Source organism: Lampris incognitus, chromosome 3 (assembly GCF_029633865.1).
Source record: "Lampris incognitus isolate fLamInc1 chromosome 3, fLamInc1.hap2, whole genome shotgun sequence".
Lineage (NCBI taxonomy): Eukaryota > Metazoa > Chordata > Actinopteri > Lampriformes > Lampridae > Lampris > Lampris incognitus.
This window is the reverse complement of record NC_079213.1, coordinates 69,547,380-69,570,173: the sequence shown is the minus strand read 5'-3', so window position 1 is coordinate 69,570,173 and position 22,794 is coordinate 69,547,380. Positions and strand designations below refer to the sequence as shown.

The 22,794-nt window shown below is 43.8% G+C and overlaps 1 protein-coding gene across 1 annotated transcript in view; it reads right to left on the bottom strand.

Annotated features, from left to right (window-relative positions):
• The window catches only part of adamts10 (ADAM metallopeptidase with thrombospondin type 1 motif, 10), a 115,997-nt gene that overhangs the window by 37,778 nt on the left and 55,425 nt on the right, over positions 1-22,794 (bottom strand). Inside the window, 2 exon segments of the mRNA XM_056276784.1 lie at positions 21,289-21,394; positions 22,386-22,429. Coding sequence (XP_056132759.1) covers positions 21,289-21,394; positions 22,386-22,429 — 150 coding nt within the window.

Below are 22,794 nucleotides of genomic sequence, written 5' to 3'. Positions count from 1 at the left end.
TGTGTGTGTGTTGGCCCTGTGATGGACTGCCAGCCTGTCCAGGTTGTCTCCCCACCTGCCATCCAATGACTGCTGGGATAGGCTCCAGCATCCTGTGACCCAAATTGGGATTAGCGGCTTGGATAATGAATGGATGGATTGCAAGAAAATGCACAATGCACTAATTATACCATTTAGTATTTCTCACTATCAATGACAGGCTGAGATTACAGTGTTGAGTTTGGACCATGATGAAAGAGGAAAGCACTCCTAATTTTTTCCATCACCCTTAAAAGTTTCCTTGGGTCCAAAAGTCATTTAAACATGATAGTATTCTTTTCATGTTGGGGGTTGGGACCCGCAAGAAATAGAGAAGAAATGGCTGTGCTCTTAAATTGCAACAGCGTGACATGAAAACTATTTATATGACAGCTGGACTGGAACTGATTGCCATTATAATTTTTTTAATATGGTGTTCACACTAACTCTGTGCACACACACACTGACACACAGGCACACAAACAGAAACACACACAATCCATAACAATATTACTTAAATCCAGTCATGTCGTCTAGACAGCATAGGAATCTAAGTACTTAGCAGTCTATGCAGTTCAAAAGATACCTGGACTACCCATTAGGAAGGCAGGCCACCAATGAATTCACCATCTGTCTAAATACCTCCACGCCTGTGCGCACTCTCTTAGCTTAATGGTACAGTTACTTTGAGCAAATTGGTATAATCCCCAATGATACCAAGTTAATGGGTTTGACAGGAAAAAGTGGAAACAAAATTATCCTTTAGGATGGACCAGAGACATGTATGTGATTTATGTGTCTGACAAAGGTCAGGCATGTACAGAATAAGAGACTGAATGACGCAGGCCGTCTTGGAGGTCTGTGCAAGGCAAGCTAGTAAAACAAAGGTAGAGGGCATCCGGGGCAACAGCGACACAAAAGACAGAGCTCCTGCCAGACACTTAGGTGGGCCCACAGTAATACTGTACCAGCACCAGGCGTAACTTGTTCCACTTGTATATAAATAGCACATGACTGAAAGAAATTATATAGCCATTAACACATTCTCAATTGATGGAAATGACTCATGGTGCTGGTTATTGCATAAACTCTCTTGGCCTGAAGACATAAGAGATGAAATCTAAATGCAATCTCTCTGAGGAGAAATGGATCAGCTCTGACCAGACCTGGGCTGTAGTTATCAGGCGTCTCAGAGCAGGAAATCAGTCAAAACTGGCTGAAAAATTTCAAGAGTGACGCAGTTTTCAGTCCTACTTTAACAATTAGAAGTGAATATTATAAACATCAGTTTCCTGCAAAACCTCTCCAAAGCCTGCCACAATCTGGGGGGCTCAAGAGGAGTCCCAACCTGTTAGGAGTTCCCAGCAGTTCAACGATTTGAAGGAAAATTCATTGCCTGTCATATATAATACTTACCCATTTACTCAATTTGTTTACTGAATGTGGCAGTCGCTATAGCTCATTTAGCTTCCCACATCATTCTGACGATCACTGTGCAAATTGGAACGATGGACCGATATTGTAGAAATTTCTCTATAAAATGATCTATCCTTTCTTCTATGCAGCTCTCTTTTGTGCTCCATTTGGAAACGATGGCCAGTGCTTACATTTCTCAGCTTTGAATATTCAAAACGTGAGGTGACTGGTCTGAGAGTTGTCTTAGAGAAGAGCACAATTTCCAGCTGTCTGTTAAAAATCTAATAATCTGACTGGCTGCTCGAGTTGAAAGTGGTGCATCGGTAGCTTATTTTTGTCATATACATAGATAAGGGAAAATTAAACCTGCCTTGAACCTGAAGAGTTATGCTTTACACTAAACAAACAAAATAAGATATTGTAATATGTAATATCACAATATCTTATTCTGTGCCCTACTTAGCTTGCTGCCACCACGACCCGACCCCGGAAAAGCGTCTGAAGATGAGATGAGATGAGATGAATATGTAATATGTCTATGGTATGTAGTGACACTGAACAATGCTCACAGCAGAGAAAACTGCTATAAGCCATCGCAATTTCATTAGTGAAGTCAGTTTCCCTTAAGAGTCCCACTCCGAGCTGCGAGTGTGTATGACTGATAAGCCCATCTATCTGTCTATCTAAGACTTCTGACGGTTGAAGAAGCTGTACCTTCCCACACACATCCTCACAATCCTCTACAGGGGCACCACCGACAGCATCCTGACCAGCTGCATCACTGTCTGGTACGAGAACTGCCACGGCTCCGATGGGCAGCGAAGCAGATCATCGGTACCTCTCTCCCCTGTCTGCAGGATATATTCACCTCCCAGTCCATCTGGAGGGCCACCAGCATTGTGGCTAATTCTTCCCACCTCTCCCATCAACTGTTCACCTTCTTCCTATCTGGGAGAAGATTCTGCAGTGACAGGAACAGGTCTGCGAGACTGTCCAATAGTTTCTTCCCCCAAGTAGTCTGGCTCCTGAACACCATGCTGCCCCCATCCTCCCTGGTCTCTATTCTCCACACCTTGCTTTGCGCTCCTCATGTGAATAGACAAGCAGACAAGGGCTCTGCAAGTAAATGCCAGGCACTTTACATGTGGTAACCATGGAAACGGCTTCTGTGCACTACTGTATCCCTGTCGGTACAACTGTATTTTCCGTATAGGCTACAGCAACATATTAGAATATATATTCTAGAAATATTGAAAGAAAGAGTCTATAACTAAATAACGTAACTCACACACAGCAAGGATCAATCTCTCATCCATTTTGTGGGGTGACACTGCATGTCATGTAGAAAAAAGATCAAGACAATTCAACTCTGGCGACGCGCAGCATGTGCGAGAGAAAAGCATGACCATGACAGTTTCATGGGATTGTGCCTACTTGTCATTCCACCAGACAGATTGCCCATGCCTCCCTACCTGCTTGCTCGCCTCTCACTGAAAATGAATTACTTAGGCATGTCAACCACTCCCCATCTGAAAAGACCGTAAGTCATGGATTTGGTGCTTTGGGGTGGAGAGTGGGTCAGCAGCACTACCTGATGTCAGTGTGGCTGTTACCCACCATATCGGAGTCCACCTGCTGTCAGGAGGTTGGTCTGGACTACGTAATGCATGGTCACGTATTACCATGGTGCGCACATTCTCAGCATACTAAGCCGCAAGGTGGACATGTTGGAGGTGGCAATGCTTTCACAGAAAGATGTCCGAACTGAAACACTGGAGCGTCCTGTCAATAGCAGGCAAGTCAAGGCAGCTGAAGCCGCCGGTGAATGAACAAATAACATTAACCTTATGCAGTAAACAAAACAAATACACGCTACATGGTTGGCCAGAGACAGTAATATGATCGCGTACAGTGCAAACAATGTTTCCATGTGACGTTTATTTACATATTGCTGTTTTCTGACCGACATGTTTTTGTTTATGTTGTTCCCCCAGTTCTAATTACTAGCTAAACTCTAGCGTTAGCAAGATGATGCTTAGAGCTGTTAGCTGACAATGAAGGTGCATAACATTTGTTTTTTTGTTTTGTTGTATTTTCCCCCTTTTTTCTCCCAACTTGTATCCAGCCAATTACTCCACTCCTCCGAGCCGTCCCAGTCACTGCTCCACCCCCTCTGATCTGGGGAGGGCTGCAGACTACCACATGCCTCCTCCGATACATGTGGAGTCGTCAGCCGCTTCTTTTCACCTGACGGTGAGGAGTTTCACCAGGGGGACGTAGCACGTGGGAGGATCAGGCTATTCCCCCCAGTTCCCCTTCCCCCCTGAACAGGCTCCCCGACGGAACAGAGGAGGCGCTAGTGCAACTATCAGGACACATACCCACATCCAGCTTCCCACCCGCAAACACAGCCAATTGTGTCTGTAGGGATGCCCAACCAAGCTGAAGGTAACGCGGGGAATCAAATCGGCGATCCCCACGTTCGCAGGGAATGAAACAGACCGCTACACTACCCAGACACCCCATAACGTTAGTTGTTTGCTGGTTCACACAGCTGACTAGGTTTCATGCTTCTGGTGAACGAGCCAGTGTGACACAAAACATGTCTGTGAGATATGACGTGACATTATGCCACATGAACGATTTCTATGCATAGTTTGTTTACATCACATTGCACAGCACATTGTGTAACCAACGTTTGGGATACCACGGTCAAGACACCGTGGTGTAGATGATTTGAAGTTGGATATTCAGACATTCAGCCAGGTTTATTCTCAATAACTTTTGCGTGAGATCATCAATACACAGTGGGTGTATTCTGAAATCTGGCAGAATGAAGAACTCTGACAGTACAGAAATGATTCAGTACTGTTCTCAGTTTCAGCGGCAGTTTATAAAATGTACTGTTTTGTCCTTGGCTGTAACCCTGTAAAACTCAATTTTACATCCAGGAGCAATACAATAGTGACCTCCCTTTTGTCTTCTTCTGTCCTGTGGCTCCTCAGTCTCCAATTTTCACTGTCTCTATCTCAATCTTTCACGGTCTCTATCTCAATCTTTCACTGCCTCTACTGTTGTATCTGTTGAACTCAGCCAAGCCAACCAACCTCCTGATGTCACAAGTTATAGTACTGCAAGACGGTGGCACCCTTGCCATGAAAGATATTAACGGGGCTTCTTTTTTTCTTTTATATGTTTACATTTGTCATGTTTGTTATGTAATTGTTCATTAGAGTGGAAATACATTTAGTAAATCATGTTAACTTGACTGACTGCTTCATGGCCACTTTAACCCCTTAACTCCCTGCTCTGGATTTATACTGAGCTCCCCAACCCTCCCTGGACCTATACCAATTCCTACCCACCTCCCCACTCATACAGCCACTTTATTTGACAATAAAAGACAACGTACAGATTATTTTATAAAAGGTACAAGGAGATCTTTCCATAGCTGCCAGTGTTTAACACACGTATACAATGGCTGGCTGATCTAAGTACATATCCATGTCACTATGTTTATATTCAATGCACTGTGTCTTCCCAGTTTGTCCCCCAGTTATATAGTCCTTTTAGTATAGTGTTTTCTATATTTTTAGTACAGTCCTTTATTATTATTTTCCCCCTTTTTCTCCCCAATTACCCCACTCTTCCGATCCATCCCGGTCGCTGCTCCACCCCCTCTGCCGATCCAGGGAGGGCTGCAGACTACCACATGCCTCCTCCGATACATGTGGAGTTGCCAGCCGCTTCTTTTCACCTGACAGTGAGGAGTTTCGCCAGTGGGACGTAGCGCGTGGGAGGATCACGCTATTCCCCCCAGTTCCCCCTCAGACTGTCTGACTGAATGTGCTGTTTGTCTATATTGCACCATATGGTCCAAGGAGGATGTGATTTCGTCTCTACTGTGTGCTGTATTGTATATGGCCGAGATGACAATAAAGTTCTACTTGACTTGACTTGAACGCATTTTTATCTAATTCCCTAGCCCTACTCTGAGGAAGGAGTTTTTTTTTTTTAATTTCCCCCTTTTTCTCCCCAATTCTACTTGGCCAATTACCCCACTCTTCCGGGCTGTCCTGGTCGCTGCTCCACCCCCTCTGCCGATCCAGGGGGGGGGGGGGGCTGCAGACTACCACATGCCTCCTCCGATACATGTGTGTGGAGTCGCCAACTGCTTCTTTTTGCCTGACAGTGAGGAGTTTCACCAGGGGGATATAGAGCGTGGGAGGATCATGCTATTCCCCCCCAGTTCCCCCTCCCACCAGAACAGGCACCCCGACCGACCAGAGGAGGCGCTCATGCAGCGACCAGGACACATACACATTGGTTTTCTGTCTCAATGAATTTATCAACCACTGTTCTGCCAACGAGATTACAGCATATAGATTATGACTAATTGATGACTTAACTGATTATCAATAATGACTATTGCAAACTGTTCTCTTCTCTCACATGACTTTTCTCTCTCTATGAATGATGTCTTCTCCTTTCTCTTTTTCTGTGTGTAAATGGTGTCATGTGAGTCTCCCTTGTATGCACATGCAGTTGGTTTTCCTCCCAGGTCTCCGTGGTGATGGTGGTTGCCACCTGGACACTGCTTGGCATTCTCCTCATCACATTTTCTCTTTATATATCTTATAAATCCATATAATTTTTTTTTACACGATGATGCTGGTCGCGTGGCTTGGGTCCTGGGCTGTTCCGGTGGCGTCTGGACACTGCTTGGCATCTTGCGCATCATATTCTTCATACATTTTATGTCCATTATAATTCTGTTTATCCTCTTTCAATGTTGTATTATGTGAATTGTATAAACACAATATCCATTGAACATTGTCCATCTTGGGACAGAGATCCTTCCTCTGTTGCTCTCCCTGAGGTTTCTTCTTATTTTTTCCCCCTGTTAAAGGTTTTTTTTTAGGGAGTTGTTCCTTATCCGATGAGAGGGTCTAAGGACAGGATGTTGTGTTGCTGTAAAGCCCACTGAGGCAAATCGGTAATTTGTGATATTGGGCTATACAAATAAAATGGACTTGACTTGACTTGACTTTACATACCCAGATCCAGCTTCCCACCAGCAGGCATGGCCAGGAAGGAGTATTTTTAGTCCTCGTGATACTTTTAGGGCAATTCATAGGAGTAATTCTGATGTTTTTGATCCCTGAATGGTAATTGTTACAGATATGTTTTGGGGTCTTTCTTTCCCCTTCCGTTCTATTTTTTGCACAGACCTGATTGTAAACATGAGATGTCACAGCTATGCTTATGATTATCATGTGTTGTATGCTGTGTGACGCCTGGGAGCTTAAAAAAGGGAAAAAACTACAAATCCTAGTGCAGCAGGTTTTCTGAGTGTGACGTCACGTCCTGTCCAATCATTTGACACGAATGGCTGATTGATAACTGGTCACCGCCGGTGGGCACAAGAAGTGAGGGAACTGTATGGCACACACTGCAGAAGGCACAGCATTTTCTACACATCTCGCTCCCCACTACAAACAAGAGACTTGAACACCATCTGAAACGAACAGGACTGGCCGCTCATGGGAGCTGGGATTGCATTCTTCAGACCACTGAGAGGAGACTTCCGCGCGGGGGTCCCAAAGCGGCTCAAGGCTGCAGTGACGTAAGCATAGCTGCCAGTTTATTCGTCTCTGTTTTCATACCAGCTCTGTGTTTGATTTTCTCTCTTCATTTCATGTTGTGCTACTGCAGTGGCAAGTTCCGGCTGTGTGCTTGTCGCAGCTGTACTATAACAATTGGGGGCTCATCCGGGATCTGACAGACAGCATAGTCAGGCTATAAGGAAGCTAACATGATTAGCATGCCTTATTAGCCGACCAGTTAGTAAGCTACTCATACGTAGAAGCGTTGTCTGGGTTCAGGTGGGGCTGACTTTATGTCAGCCTGGCAGTAGGAAACTTTAGGCCGGGAGCCAGGACCAGCCCTCAGGATGTTTTCTGCTACCTTTTTTTCACTATTATTTCTTGTTAGCCTATACCTTGGGCCATCAGAAGTTGATAACGAGCACCCCCAACTCGGCCCGGTTTGGCCACAGGGGGCCAAAAACCCAATTTTTGAGCCATGTTCCTGGCGAAATTATGAACATGCAAATATTAAGGTACTACAACGGCATAAATAGTCATACAAGAATGAAATTTGGCAGAGAGTATCCTGATACATAGGGGGAAGCAGGAAAATATGATTCTGGGGCTTGCTGCAACTCAATTTTAAGATATCGCCCACACCATTCCCAAAAAGACAAAAAAAGTACTGTCCGCCTGACAAATTATCATCAAAATGATTATTCTTCAGCACTTTATGGTGAATATGTATGCCTCACTTGTGTATAGACAACTTCCCTAGTTCTTAAGCTTCAATTTGAGCCCAAAATGACCTTTCTATCTCAAATATTACTCTTGCTGTGGCCCGAAAGTCTTCACTATAGGCCTACAGTACCTCAAATATGAAAAAAGCAGATATGTATAATTTCCATTGCCATGGTAACTGTGGGCTGTATCAGAAGCAGCCTGAATACCACAAGGCCACCACAGATTGAAGGTATGTATTAGGTTCTAGACCAGTGACTAAGCATTTTAACAACAATTAGAATATTTATTAAACTGATATATGAAAAACAAACTTTTGACACAAACGTCTGACTGTGGTGGCATGCCAGATGTTTGTGACTCAATTCCTGGTGAATTATCTGCTGATTGTGGGTATCATGAAAACTGTCGACGCATTTTTTTCTGTAATGCTAACCGTGCTTTAGCAAGAAATTGTCAAGCAGAAAAATACGCTACTAGACCAACACGTGAGCATGTGCATTCTTCCATTTTGTTTGGAAATTATTGCATATTCTGCAAAAGTGGCACAGTGAAGCAAGCTTCTGGCAATAGATATAGCTTGCAGAAATTCCAATCAAATGCATACAAAAATATTGAGCAAAAAGCTATGGAACTAGGTGATGAAGATTTGTTGTGCAAAATCCAGGGAGTTGATTTATTTGCTAAGGAGGCTCAATTTCATGACTGCTGTCGCAAGCAGTACGTAGTAAAGCGAGCACCTCAGCCTGACACTACAGCTGCAGCGGATGATATAACTACAAAGAAGGGAATGATCGGTAAAGCTTTCAATGGGTTGTATGTTCATATAAAAACAGAAGTTATTCAAAAGGGTCAGGTTGTGAAACTTGCTCATCTTACTATTTTGTATAATGAAACCTTGAGACAATTTGGAGAAGAAGCTCCTGCTCAGATAACAAGCCATAACCTGAGACTAAAAATCGAATGCTGTCCTGATCTCAAAGATAGTATCGACTTCTCATCTTGCCCATACAAAGACACATTAGTGTTTTGTACATCCCAAGAATCTATGAAGACGACAGTGCGTTCAGCTTATGAGATGGGAATTACTGATTGGAGTAAAGAGATCAGCCATGATCTTCACAAGAAAATCCTAAAAGCCTTCAAAAATTCTGAACCACTCACTTGGCCTCCTAGAGCTCAGGATCTCCCTGACCCAAAAGAGGAGATTCCTTCTGAGGTTTTCCAATTTGTTTTAAACCTAATCTGCGGTGAGAGGAAGCCATCATATCGGGAGGACAATCTGGAATCATCAATTTCTCAAGACATCTGCAGAGCAGTTACAACAGGTCAATGGAAGATGAAGAAACACATCTTACTATGTATGACACTACGCCATCTCTTCCGATCCAAGAGCATCACCACTCTGATAAATAGACTTGGCCACTGTGAGTCCCGCACATACTCAATAGAACTTGAAACGGCTCTGGCAAATTCAATTGTGGAAAGTGCTTCATTAATCAGCAACTCAGATGTTATCAAGAGACAACCTGATGGAGCAGTCTTCCATTGTGACTGGGACAATTTTGATCAGCTAGTATCAGATGTATATGGGGCAGGGTCCATTCATACCATTGTAGGCATCTACCTGCAAGATCAAGGGTCCTGTGCAGATGCAGCAGCCCTGACCACAACACAGCCTACACAAGAGTCAGCCTACACTAATCCGAACACTCAACCTCCAAAAAAACAACGATCATTTAAAAGTCCTGCTCAGGAGTTGCCAACTTACTACAAGCGGAAACGATCTGAACCAGCTAACTTGGAGTCATCCAATTCAAATAACACATCCACATACCACTCAAAATCATCAGATAGTGATCCAATTTGGGTCATTGCTCGTAAAATCAACTCCGGTGATCAGCACATCCCTGGTCTGTCAGGTTGGGTGTCTGTTACTGGCCGTTCTCCAAAATGCCTCACCACAATTGGGTATTATCCCATGATCAATGCTCCCATAACCGACTTGACAACCATTCAAGAATGCCTTAGATGCAGCCAAGTCGCATCCTCTGAAGCTGGACAAGAGTACACCATCAGTACATTTGACCTAGGTGTTTGCATGAAAGCCTACCCTCTAATATGGAATGAACCTGAAAAATATAAAAAGCACATCATCCTCATTGGTACATTCCATTGCTGTGGAGCTTACTTGAAAGGTATAGGCCGAAGATACTGTCAAGGGAGTGGATGGGTCGAAGTGGCTTTGGAAGCAAAACTGATCACCACAGGCTCTGTGGCTGGGGTCACTGATGGAAAGAATTGGGACAGAGTTATGAACACACACAAGTCGATGCTAGAAGGTCTTGAAAGACTCCTCTATGACAAGTATCTGGAAACTCATGGAGCACTCTCAGCTGAAGGTACATTTTTTCTGGAAAAACATACCCCGAATGAATCTACTCTAACTGAAGTTCTATCATCGGCTGATATATCTCACCACATAACAGAATACAATTCATTTAGAGAAAGAGTGAGAAAGGGGGAGCTGGGAGAAACTGGCCGGTTTTGGATGGAACACATGGACTGCATCTGGCTTGTCTTGTCAATGAACAGCGCAATCAAAATGAATGACTATGATGGGTATACAGCTGCCATAAACATCATGCCAGACCTCTTTTTCTGCTCAGATCAGCAGAATTATGCTAGATTCCTCACATACTTTGGATGCTTTCTTGAACACATTGAAGAAACACATCCTGGTTCAGAGAAACTTTTGCGCGCTGGAGCAATCAGTGTAGCCAGATCACATATCCCAGGCAACCGCTGCCACGTTGACAAAACAATAGAGGAGACAGCTATGAAATGGCTTAAGTCAAACTTGGGTTCTGGAACATACTCAGCTGGAATCTGTGGAATCACCAGCAATTATGAAGCCAGCCAACGTTACATCCTGACTGCCCATGCTAAAGGAGAGTTTGTAGAGGCCATGTGGAATAGGATTAGCAGCCGAGGTGAGCATTCAGAGAAGCAGCAAAGAGATCTAAGACCACGTGAAATCAATCGGTCTGAGGAGCAAGTGCAGCAAACAATAGAAGCATTTCAAAGTTTCATCAACCCATTTCAGCTTGAGACTTCTCAACCCTTGACAAGTTTGACTTCAGGCGCTGCTATGCCAGAAGAGGTGCGCTCTGATGTGCTGAATGCTCTGAAAAATGGCCAAACTCAAAAAGAAGAGTTCATCCGTGATCGTCTTCTTACAAAGAAAGTCCTTTTTTTTAATCCTATCAAGAGAAACAAATTCAAGACAATGTCTTCCACAACACCTAAAAGGAAGCTTATGGCATCAAACCAGAGTAATCCAGTATAAGGCTACAAGTGGATTTATCTTTCAGATTTTCATCAAATCACAGCTACTAAGGTCACAAATCAGCATCTCTGACCTGATGTGCTATCCCCTGACTCTGACCCCATAGTCCATCTCAACAATCGATGGCTTCTTTGCAAAAACCAACAAGGCACAAGGGATGAACTACATGATCAAAGATGCTGAGAATGCACAGCTCCCCTCTCCTAGCCAATGTGCTCTCATTCAAGATGGAAACTCCTCATTCTACATGAACGATGTGCCCCGGACAATGAAAACTATATCAGAGCACACCTTCAAATGTCTACCTGCTGCAGCTGAAACAGTATTCAGCACAGACACTTATGCAGAGCGTCTTCATTCACCAAAATCAGCTGAGAGGGATCGTAGAGGTTGTGGGTGTAACCAGGTTAAAATTAATGTTTTTATTTTATTTTGGTTGAGTATGAAATATCACCAAATCCTGTCTGTGTGCTGTTATTTGTGTTTACTACATTTTATTTTATGTCATTATTTACTTTTATGTATGTTTTATAATGACCGTCATATACCTGTACTGTCGCTTTAAGAGAGAGGTCTTGTGGGTACACGGAAGAGGAAACGCGGGAGAGGCCATTTTTGTTTTGTGGAGGGAGGCTCAAGCAGCGACCGAGCCGAGCCACGCGTGTTTCTTACCGTAGCACAGTTTTGCTGGTTGAGGAGAATGTAACCTTGAGTATCCCTGTAAGAAGATACTGCAAGCTGTGGGATAAAATACTTGTTTATGCTTTCTGACATCGGAGTCCCGTGGACGGTTTCTCCTTCTAACGCACACGAGTGAAGTCCGGGCAGTGGTTGAGCTTCAACCCCCACGTCCGTAAGAAACACCGCTCCAGCTGGAGGACTGGACATTTGTCGAAGGGTTTGAAACCGCAAGAAAATAAATGGCGAGGTGGGCCAAATAGAGTCCTGTGTGTCCCCCCCTCCTTCCTTGATCATGACGATGATGAAGATGGTGAGAGACTGAGGGCCCCCGACAACACCTGGGGCCCCACCCAAACTAGAACACAACGCAGAGCTACTGATGAGAGTGACGGGCGTGCAGCAGGCTGACCAGCATAGAAAACCATAGAACTGCCCCCGTTACATGGGGAACGGTTCATAGTTAGTGGTCTGAATGTTCATCGACCTGCAGATTGGAAAGTTTTCCTCACAAATGATGAAAACAAGAAATCATTCATTCATTTACTTCTCGAGCACTGGAGCTCTGCAGATATGATGGAAGAGATCCTCAGAAGGCCTGTCATCTTCATAGAGGCTGGTCAAGCTTTCAAAATAGAATGTCATGCTGGAATAATATCAAAAGAACTTCTACCTGAGATCTGTTCAAACTCTGAGGAAACTGATGTGAGGGTGATCCTCTACATAAATTATTTCCAAACCAAAATGCCTCACATCAAAACAGTCAGAGTCAGAGCAAAAGACTCTGACATTTTCTTCATTCTCCTCTACTACGCCAAATCATTCACAGTTGACACCATCTTTGACATGGGAAATAAGCTGATCAATATCAACCAGCTGGCTGACAATTATTCACAAGAACATGTTTCAGCTCTGCTGGCCTTGCATGCCTTTACTGGTGCCGACTGCACTTCAGCATTCAAAGGCAAAGGAAAGGTGCGACCAATCAAGATTCTGAATCAGAATTCAAAGTTCATTCAGATCTTTGCTGCAGTGGGGAACTCTTGGGAGCTTGATGAGCTTGTCCTCAGTGGTGCCAAAGAGTTCACCTGTCGCCTCTATGGCTTTGGTCCTCGAGTTAAGCAGGTTGATGAGGCAAGAGAGGTCAAGGTCAAGAAAATATGTGGCTCAAGCCTTGAGCTGCGACAAGGTCTCTCTATTGACCTTTCCACCTTTCCACCATGCAAGCGAGTCCTTTTGCAGCATATAAAGAGAGTGAACTAGCAAGTAGGAATCTGGAAAAGGGCTCATGAAAACCACCCAGAAGTCCCACCCCCTTTGGACCATGGGTTTCATGTAAATGACGATGGCAAGCTAGAAACTCTGTGGTTTGAGGGTGACGTCATCCCCCAGGCCCTTGTTGATGTCTTGGAAGAAGAGGGGACAGATGAGGATGACCTTGAGGAAATACACACTAACATGGATGATGATGAAGAAGAGGAGGAATATGGGGATGATTAAGATATCAAATCCAATTTAGATTTTATTTTATTTTTTTAGATTTTTTTCGGATTTCAGCTTTATTAGATAGTACAGTTGAAAGAGACATGAGTGGGGAAAGATAGAAGGGAGGACATGCAGCATATGGAAGTGGGCCGGATTCAAACCCACGCTGATGCGTTAGGGACTAGTGTTGTGGTACGCGCACTATCCCAGTGAACCACCAATTATGATTTATTTTATATTATTTTTCTTTTTTAAGGTGAATTTTTGGCTTCTTCTGTTGTTGTTTCTCCCTTTGCGTATATTTTGTGTAGTTTTTTTGGGGACAGTGGGATGGGATGGGGTAAGAGGGTAGGAATTAATGTTTCATTGTTGTTAATAAAATGAAAGCCATCTGTTTTCTAAAAAAAATTATAATAAAAAATGTTTACTGTACTCTATTGGTGGTTGGCTTCTACTTGAGTGCATTGCTTTGGACCTATAGGCCCATTGCTATAGGCCTATGAGACACCATTTAAAAGCATTTGTTTTCCTACAGGTTCTTTAGTATTCACTTTTCATGTTCACTTCAGATAGCAGTAGTAAGCAGTACATATGAACATATTGTTAAATGCAATAAATTGCACTTACCCCCATTTGGAATGCCAGTGACTAAAAAATTAAATGTTCTCTGATTTGAGGTATAGAGAAGACTTTCGGCCACAGCAAGAATAATTTTTGAAACAGAAAGGTCATCTTGGGCTCAAATTGAAGCTTAAGAACTAGGGAAGTTGTCTATACACAAGTGAGGCATACATATTCACCATAAAGTGCTGAAGAATAATCATTTTGATGAAGATTTGTCAGGCGGGCAGTACTTTTTTTGTCTTTTTGGGGATGGTGTGGGTGATATCTTAAAATTGAGTTGCAACAAGCCCCAGAATCATATTTTCCTGCTTCCCCCTATGTATCAGGATCTCTGCCAAATTTCATTCTTGTATGACTATTTATGCCATTGTAGTACCTTAATATTTGCATGTACATAATTTCGCCAGGAACATGGCCCAAAAATTGGGTTTTTGGCCCCCTGTGGCCAAATGGAGCCGAGTTGGGGGTGCTCGTTATCAACTTCTGATGGCCCAAGGTATAGGCTAACAAGAAATAATAGTGAAAAAAAGGTAGCAGAAAACATCCTGAGGGCTGGTCCTGGCTCCCGGCCTACTTTGGTTTCCACCTGCAACAATAACTCGATCTAACATTTTGCTTGTGTGAATAAATAGTGATTGCTCAGGTAAACATCAATCACCAAGCCAGGTCTATCACCGATACCCTTTGTGGGATTTATTCAATTCGGAGCTGTATTAACGTGGAGAATTTTAATGTGGTGTTTATATTTTAGGAGTCAGTGGTGTAATTAGCTTTCGGAGTGCGGTTAGGTAAAGGCCAGTGCTTGAGTGACCGGGACTAGTGGAGACTGGTTCGTACCATTATAGTACGGTATAATTTGCTCTGTCTCCTGTTTGTTGTGTTGCGTTGCTGTGGTTTGTAACAGATGACATTATATTGGTAAAAGTGGGTTGCTTTGCTTGTTGTTAGCATCTAACTTGGCTAGCTACACACTTTGTCACCAGATAAGTTATATATTAGTTATTTTGAATTAATCTGTATACACGTGGGAAAGATAGCATCCGAGGACGGAGCTGTTTGTTGCATTGTGCTGTGGGAGACAACGTTGAGTGATTCCTCAGAGAGGGTCGCCGTATTTGCCTAGTGTATTTCAGTTACTCATTGTGGCACTATTGTTAATTGATAGTATTTGCTATATAGCTAATCTGTATGTGTTGGTTTCACTTGTGTATTTCAAACACAAAAATGGACACCTTTGATGTGGAAGAATATTGCAGTAGGCTTACTAGCCATGGTGAGCTCTTCAGGTTGAAGAAGAAACAGTTGGGGGCTGTAGCCCAATATTATGAGATAGTCACTGGGTCTAGAACAAAAGTAAGCGAAACTGTGCTGCTTATTGGGGATCGCCTGAATCTACCTGATCCAGAGAAGGAAGAGGCAGCCAGGCTTAAGCGGGAAGAGGAGAATAGGAAGGTGGAAATGGAGAGAATTGTGCTAGAAAGAGAGAAGCTCCGGATTAAATTAAAAGAGGAGGCGCAAAAGACAAGGGCAAGCCTGCCTGGCACTAGAAAGAGACAAAAGTGCTGTCTCAGGACCCTGCTTTACGGCAGGTCCCAGAAAGTCGCTTTGATCCCACTGGCTGTCTGAGGCTAATACCAAAGATAAATGCAACCGAAGTGGGTGTTTTCTTTGAAGCCTTCGAGAGGATTGCTGAGGAGATGAAATGGCCATGGGACAAGTGGACATTGCTGATTCAGGGGAGTTTGGAAGGGAAAGCTCAGGAAGCATATGCCACTTTAGATGCCATGCAAAGTAAGGATTATGGTGTAGTAAAGAAAAATGTGCTTAGCGGTGTATGAGTTAGTTCCCGAAGCGTATCGCCAGCAGTTCCGGTCCTTAAAAAGGAAAAGTGATGAATCTTTTCTGGAGTTAGCTAAGAGACTGGAGTTGGTGTTTGGTAGGTGGCTGGCCTCTACTGGGACTTCCACTTTTGAAGGCGTCTGTGCACTTGTGCTAATGGGTTAACAGTTTTAAAAGTGTGTGCTCCAGCCCACAGAAATATACGTATCTTAATGAGCGGGATGAGAAAGATCTCAGAAAAGCAGCCACATTAGCCCACCAGTATGAGCTTACTCACCGTAGCATGTCTAATAGAGGAAGGTCTTTCAGACAAGATAGGGAAGCTGAACGAGATCCTGGTGCGGCAGGGAAAAATGCCTCTGGCTGTGAGAAGTTTTCTGACCGACCTCAACGGGTCCAGGTTAAGTCTGAATGTATCTATCCTCCTCCTGAGACAAGAAGAGTTGAGCGACCTCCTCGAACTGAGGTTTATTGCTTTTATTGTAAAAAACCTGATCACACGAAGTCTGTTTGCCGAAGGTTGCAGCACAATGAGGCTAGTAAGCCCATAGCCTGTGTAGGTGTTTTGTCTCAAGTACTAGAAACTAGTGAGTTTGTGGATCCCTCTTGAGGAGGAAGTACTAAAGGATTACACGAGTTTTGTATCTCAAGGTACAGTTGCAGTGTCTGGGGATGGTTCGGAGGTCCGAGTTAAGGTGCTTAGAGATCCTGCAGCAGCTCATTCACTACTTTTGAAAGGAGTGTTGGATTTACCACCGTCCACTGTCACTGGGATGTCGGCTGTGTTCAAGGGGGTTGGTGACCATTACGTTCCCACTCCTAAACACACATTTTTTTGTGAAAACTGAGCTAGTGACTAAGGTAGTGGCCATGGGAGTTATAGACACTCTCCCTGTGAAAGGTATTATCTTCCTTTTAGGTAATGACCTGGCAGGCACTTGGGTGTGCCCAAATGACCCCGAAGAGACTCCAGCAGAGGTAGTTCAGAGTGAAAGTGTTACCCCATATTGTGCAGGAACAGCCATGTGAAGCACCACAAACAGTAGCCTTAGAAAAAAAGCACCCTGAAGTTTTCACGGTCTGTGTTGTGACCAGATCTGGGTCACGGTCCCAGGAGCTGTGGGAGGCTCAGGTAGAGGAACCTCCTGTCGACCTGTCTGACACATTTTCGGCTCAGTTGGCTGGAATGGAGGAAGGCAGCCAGCTTACTTGAGAAGCTCTGGTTAAAAGCTCAGTGGAAAGAGCCCTTTATAGTAGCCCTCGGGAAGACAGCGATATCTTTAGAAGAAAGCCAAGAGGTAGCCACAGGGTCCTATTTACATCATGATGTTCTAATGCGAAAGTGGCGCCCACTACACCGCCCAGCTGACGAACACTGGACAGTACTCTCACAGGTGGTGTTACCCAGTAGCTTCAGGAGAGAGGCGATGCGCTTGGCTCATGAGAGCGCTTGGGCTGGCCATCTTGGTGTCCGGAAGACTCAAGATAGGGTTATGCACCATTTTTATTGGCTGGATGTACGCGAGGATGTGATGAATTACTGTAGAGCTGCCACATGTGTCAGCTAGTGGGCAAGCCCAACCAAACTATTCCAGTTGCACCATTGAGTCCCCCTCCGGTCATGGAGGAGCCGTTTTCCAGGGTAATGATTGATTGTGTAGGCCCCCTCCCCAAAACTAAGAAGGGGAATGAGTACCTACTCACTATCATGGATGTGGGTACCTGATTTCCAGAGGCAGCGCCATTACACAGCATCAGAACCAGACCTGTAGTAGATGCCCTGTTACAGTTTTTCTCTTGGGTAGGGTTACCAAAGGAAATTCCGCATGATCAAGGCACCGATTTCACATCAAATCTGTTTCAGGAAGTTGTCTGGCAGTTAGGCATTAAGCAGGTGATGTCGTCTGCCTATCACCCACAGTCCCAGGGTGCAATTGAGCGGTGCTATCAAACACCCAAGACTATGATAAAAGCCTATTGCATGGAGTGACCTGAGGACTGGGATATGGCTATGCTTTTTTTGTTATTCGCCATTAGGGATGCCACAAATGACTCTACAGGTTTCAGTCCATTTGAATTAGTCTACGGACATGAGGTCCAAGGACCACTCAAGAAGATGAAGGAGAGGTTGCCCCAGTCAGCTCCTCAAAATGACACAGTGCAGTATGTAGCCACATTTAAAGATAGACTACAGTCAGCTTGTGCAGTGGCTAGGCAGAATATGCAGGCAGCGAAGGGCAAAATGAAACAACAGTATGACAAGAAAGCGGTACAGCGCACTTTTGCAGAGGGTGATAAAAGCTGGTATTGTTGCCAATAAACCAGCCTAAATTAGGGCTAAAATTTTGTGGCCCCTATACTGTGGTCAAGCATGTGGGTGAGTGCAACTACATCATTTGCACCCCAGAGCGTAGGCAGAAAACAAGGTTGTGCCACATTAACCTGCTCAAACCCTACTTTGAACAGGATGCTGAAAGCCCTGTGTGTCTGGTAGTAACTGTGGAGAGTGGTGAGCCTGATGGGGGAGAGGACGGTCCCGAAACCCCGGAACCTGTATCTGCTCGCTTACTCAATTCGGGATTACTAGCCAATCTTGGCCAGCAATTACAGTACCTACAGCCTGAACATGCCCAAGACATCATGAAACTTATAAAGAAGTACCCAGGTTTATTCAGTGACACCCCCGGTCTCACCAACCTAGTCTCCCATGACGTAGATACAGGGGATGTAGCTTCTATTAAGCAGAACCCTTATCGAATTCCACCTTACAGGCAAGATGCTGCTAAGGCTGAGCTGCAGTACATGTTAGAGATTGGGGCTATTGAGAAAGGGACAAGTGCATGGAATTCTACGCTGGTACCAGTTCTTAAGCCAGATACTACTGTGCGCCCATGTGTCAATTTCAGAAAGGTCAATAGTGTGACTAAGACAGATGCCTATCCCATCCCTCGGTTAGAGGATTGCATTGATCGAATTGGTCAGGCCAGCTTCTTATCCAAGTTTGATCTTCTAAAAAGATACTGGCAGGTGCCGTTAACTCACCGAGCGAAGCAGGTGTCGGCCTTTTGTAATGCCGATCAGTTATACCTGTCGAGTGTTACCCTTCGACATGAAAAACGCCCCAGCGACCTTCCAAAGGTTGATGAACACAATTGCAGCAGGGTTAGCCAATGTGGTAACCTACACTGACGATGTTGTTGTGTATAGCTTGTCATGGACGGATCACGTTGTGAATATTGATCAGCTTTTTGAGAGATTGGAAGCCACTGGCCTGGTTGTGATCTCACTTACCTAGGCCACTTAGTAGGGAGAGGATCAGTGAGACCTAGACAGGTTAAGGTACAGGCGATTGTGGCTCTCCCCACTCCCACAACAAAAAGGCAGTTAATGCGCTTACTCGAGATGAGTGGATTTTACCGGCATTTTGTACCCAACTTCGCCGATGTGGTGGCTTCCCTAACCAACCTCTTAAAGAAAGGCGTAAAGTTTGTTTGGATGCCTGAGTGTCAAAGTGCAGTAGAAAAGGTGAAGGCTATCTTGTCATGCAAACTGGTGCTAAAAGCCCCTGATTTCTCTGTTCCATTCAGGCTGACAACTGATGCTTCAGACCTAGAAATTGGGGCTGTCCTTCTGTAAGCAGATTACAAGGAATAGACAAGCCCATAGCCTATTATTCTAAAAAATTTAATAATCATCAGCAGTGTTATTCAACCACCGAAAAGGAGGCATTAGCCCTGGTATAAGCCATACAGCACTTTGAGTTCTATGTGGCAGGTAGTCCGAAGGAGTTGTTGGTTTACACAGACCATAATCCCCTTGTCTTCATTGAAAAGTTTAAAGGGAAGAACCAGAGGCTATTTAGATGGAGTTTGGTGTTACAACCCTACAACCTCGTGATCCTACACCTGCTGGGGAAGCTGAATGTTATAGCAGACACTTTGTCCAGAGGGTGAACCTCACAGGCAGAATCCAGGATAGTTGGTAAAGGAAAGCAGTTCTCATAAAGGCAGGGGACCAATTTATTAAGGCGATGACCAACAGGACTAGGGGTCTTTGAACAGAGTTCATTACCTATACTGTCATTATATATGGGTCTTTGTGCCAGAGATAAGACAGCTACTCATGGTAAACTTCACCTAATTTCTTCATGTAAATATTTGTCCATACATAGTGTTAGATTTTTCTCTAAAAGACTTGTAGTTTAGCTCTCCAGTGGGCAATTTGGTAGTTCTAAGTTTAACGAAGACCAGGAATTTTAAGAAAATTTAGAAAATGCTTTACTACAAAAAGGTGAGAGAGAGAGAAAAAAATCTTTGGCTATGTATCTTTTGTTTTTGTTTTTTCTCTTATAAAGGGGAGGGACTGTTACGGATATGTTTTGGGGTCTTTCTTTCCCCTTCCGTTCTATTTTTTGTGCAGAGCTGACTGTAAACATGAGATGCCACAGCTTTGCTTATTATTATGTGTTGTACGCTGTGTGATGCCTGGGAGATTTAAAAAAAAAGGGGAAAAAAACTACAAATCCCAGTGCAGCAGGTTTCCTGAGTGTGACGTCACGTCGTGCCCATTCGTTTGGCGTGAATGGCTGATTGATAATTGGTCACCGCCGGTGGGCACAAGAAGTGAGGGAACTATATTGCACACGCTCAGCAGAAGGCACAACGTTTTCTACACACCTCTCTCTCCACTACAAACAAGAGACTTGAACACCATCTAAAACAAACAGGACTGGCCGCTCACGGGAACTGGGATCTCGCATTCTTCGGACCACTGAGAGGTGATGTCCTCGCGGGGGTCCTGAACCAGCTTACGGCTGCAGTGACATAAGCATAGCTGCCAGTTTATTCGCCCCTATTTCATATCAGCTCTGTGTTTGGTTTTCTCTTCATTTCACATTGTGCTACTGCAGTGGCAAGTTCCGGTTGTGTGCTTGTCGCGGCTGTACCGTAACATAATTCTTTTTTTACTTGCTCTACAGGGAGGTTAGAGCACAGCATTAGGAATCAAACAGTACCCCTGAAGCTGGCAGAAATTCAGTGCCTTGCTCAAGGAAACATCAGCAGACCGGAAGACTGCCGACACAGGGAATGAACCAGAGCCTTCCAGTTAAATGACAGCCTTTATAACCACTAGACAGCTCTAACATGCATACTACCACCTTGCAACACTGTCGAGTTAAATCCGGTCATAAATCTTTGGTTTCATGAATAAATTGCCATGAATGTGATTTTTAGAATCCAAATTAAGATGCCAAAACCCTAAATTATTCACCTCTACTTTCACCATGACCTGCCACTGAAATGAAATCATCCATTAAAATATTCACACTTACAACTATATAACATTTTGATTAACAAGGGCTTGACAAATTAGTGATCTTAGATTGAGAACAATAATATGCTACATTTTCTAAACACGATCACTTTTTAAACTGTTTGCAAAGTTCAATGAAATTTTGAAATTGTGCAGTAGGTTGTGGTTAAAGATGTGTGTGATATGTGTGTTTGTTATGTGTTTGCTAGGGTGACTTTGTGTGTGAATGATACTCACGTGTGTCCTATCTCATGGGCAATGGTGAAGGCTGTCGCCAGGCCAATGTCCTCGTTGATGCTGCAGCTCCGCTCTGGCTCACACATCCCCCCTACTGGAGCCAAACCTGAGACACACACACACACACACACACACACACACACACACACACACACACACACACACACACACACACACACACACACACACACACACACACACACACACACACACACACACACACTGCATGAATACCCTATCTATGTCTCCTCAATATCTCCTCAATATAACATAATTTCATAACAGTCAACGACATATATGTCAGAAGTAGTGTTGGATATGTGTATACAGCATGACTTCACAAACAAAAACACATGAAATCAGAATATTAGGTTTGGCATGCAATTCAGGTCATTTGGGGAAACTTTAGTGTGGAAATTGTGAAATATTCCCTAGCTGAAGCACATTTAACCCCTTCAACCCCATCCTGCCATCTATCCCTCATTATAACAGCAGTGTATTGCAGAAGTCTGTACACATGATGCGGTAACACTTTCTATGAATCTTGCATCTATAAAGCCCTATAAGCATCTATTGCATCTATAACGCCCATACTTTTCTATAATGTGTATTACAATGACTAACGGCTATGGCTGAAGACTGTGAAATAGCACTGAAGTCTCATTATGCATCTCTACAAAACTTCAGCAAAACAAGTTGCATTGCATTATGACATCTGACAGATAAACAGGCTAATTATGACATATTTATAATGCATAAATCTGTTTTAAATTGACATAATGTATCATAAAGGTGGTTATGAGGTGTTGTGAGGGCGTACACATGGTTATAATGACTCTTACAATGACTTATAGCTACACTTATAGGGCGTTATAGATGCTTATAGGGCGTTATAGATGCAAGCTTCATAGGAAGTGTTACCCATGATGCATTGCTTTGCGAACACAAGTATAAATTGTTGTTGCTCCATGTTCATATACCTTTAAGTGTGTGTGTGTGTGTGTGTGTGTGTGTGTGTGTGTGTGTGTGTGTGTGTGTGTGTGTGTGTGTGTGTGTGTGTGTGTGTGTGAGCACGTGCACTACAATCTTTGTGTTACCTAAAGTTCCACAGGGCTTGTTCTTGTAGATGCAGATATCGTACCTAAAATAAAAGGAAAGATAATATACCAGGATACAATCACTACTACAGGTAGTATTTGGATATCTACACACACACACACACACACACACACACACACACACACACACACACAGTGTTTGTGGGTTCAATGTGCAGTAATACTAAAATATGTTGTGGACAGACACAGACACACACACACACACACACGTACTAGAGACACACACAAAGATGCACTACACACAGACATATTAATGGGTGATAGTGTAGACAGAGAGAAAGCTAGTTTGACAGACACACACTTGGACACACATCACACACATGTAGTCACATACTGGACACATACAGAGAGACACATTTCTGCCTATGGACAGAAAGGGTACAAGAGT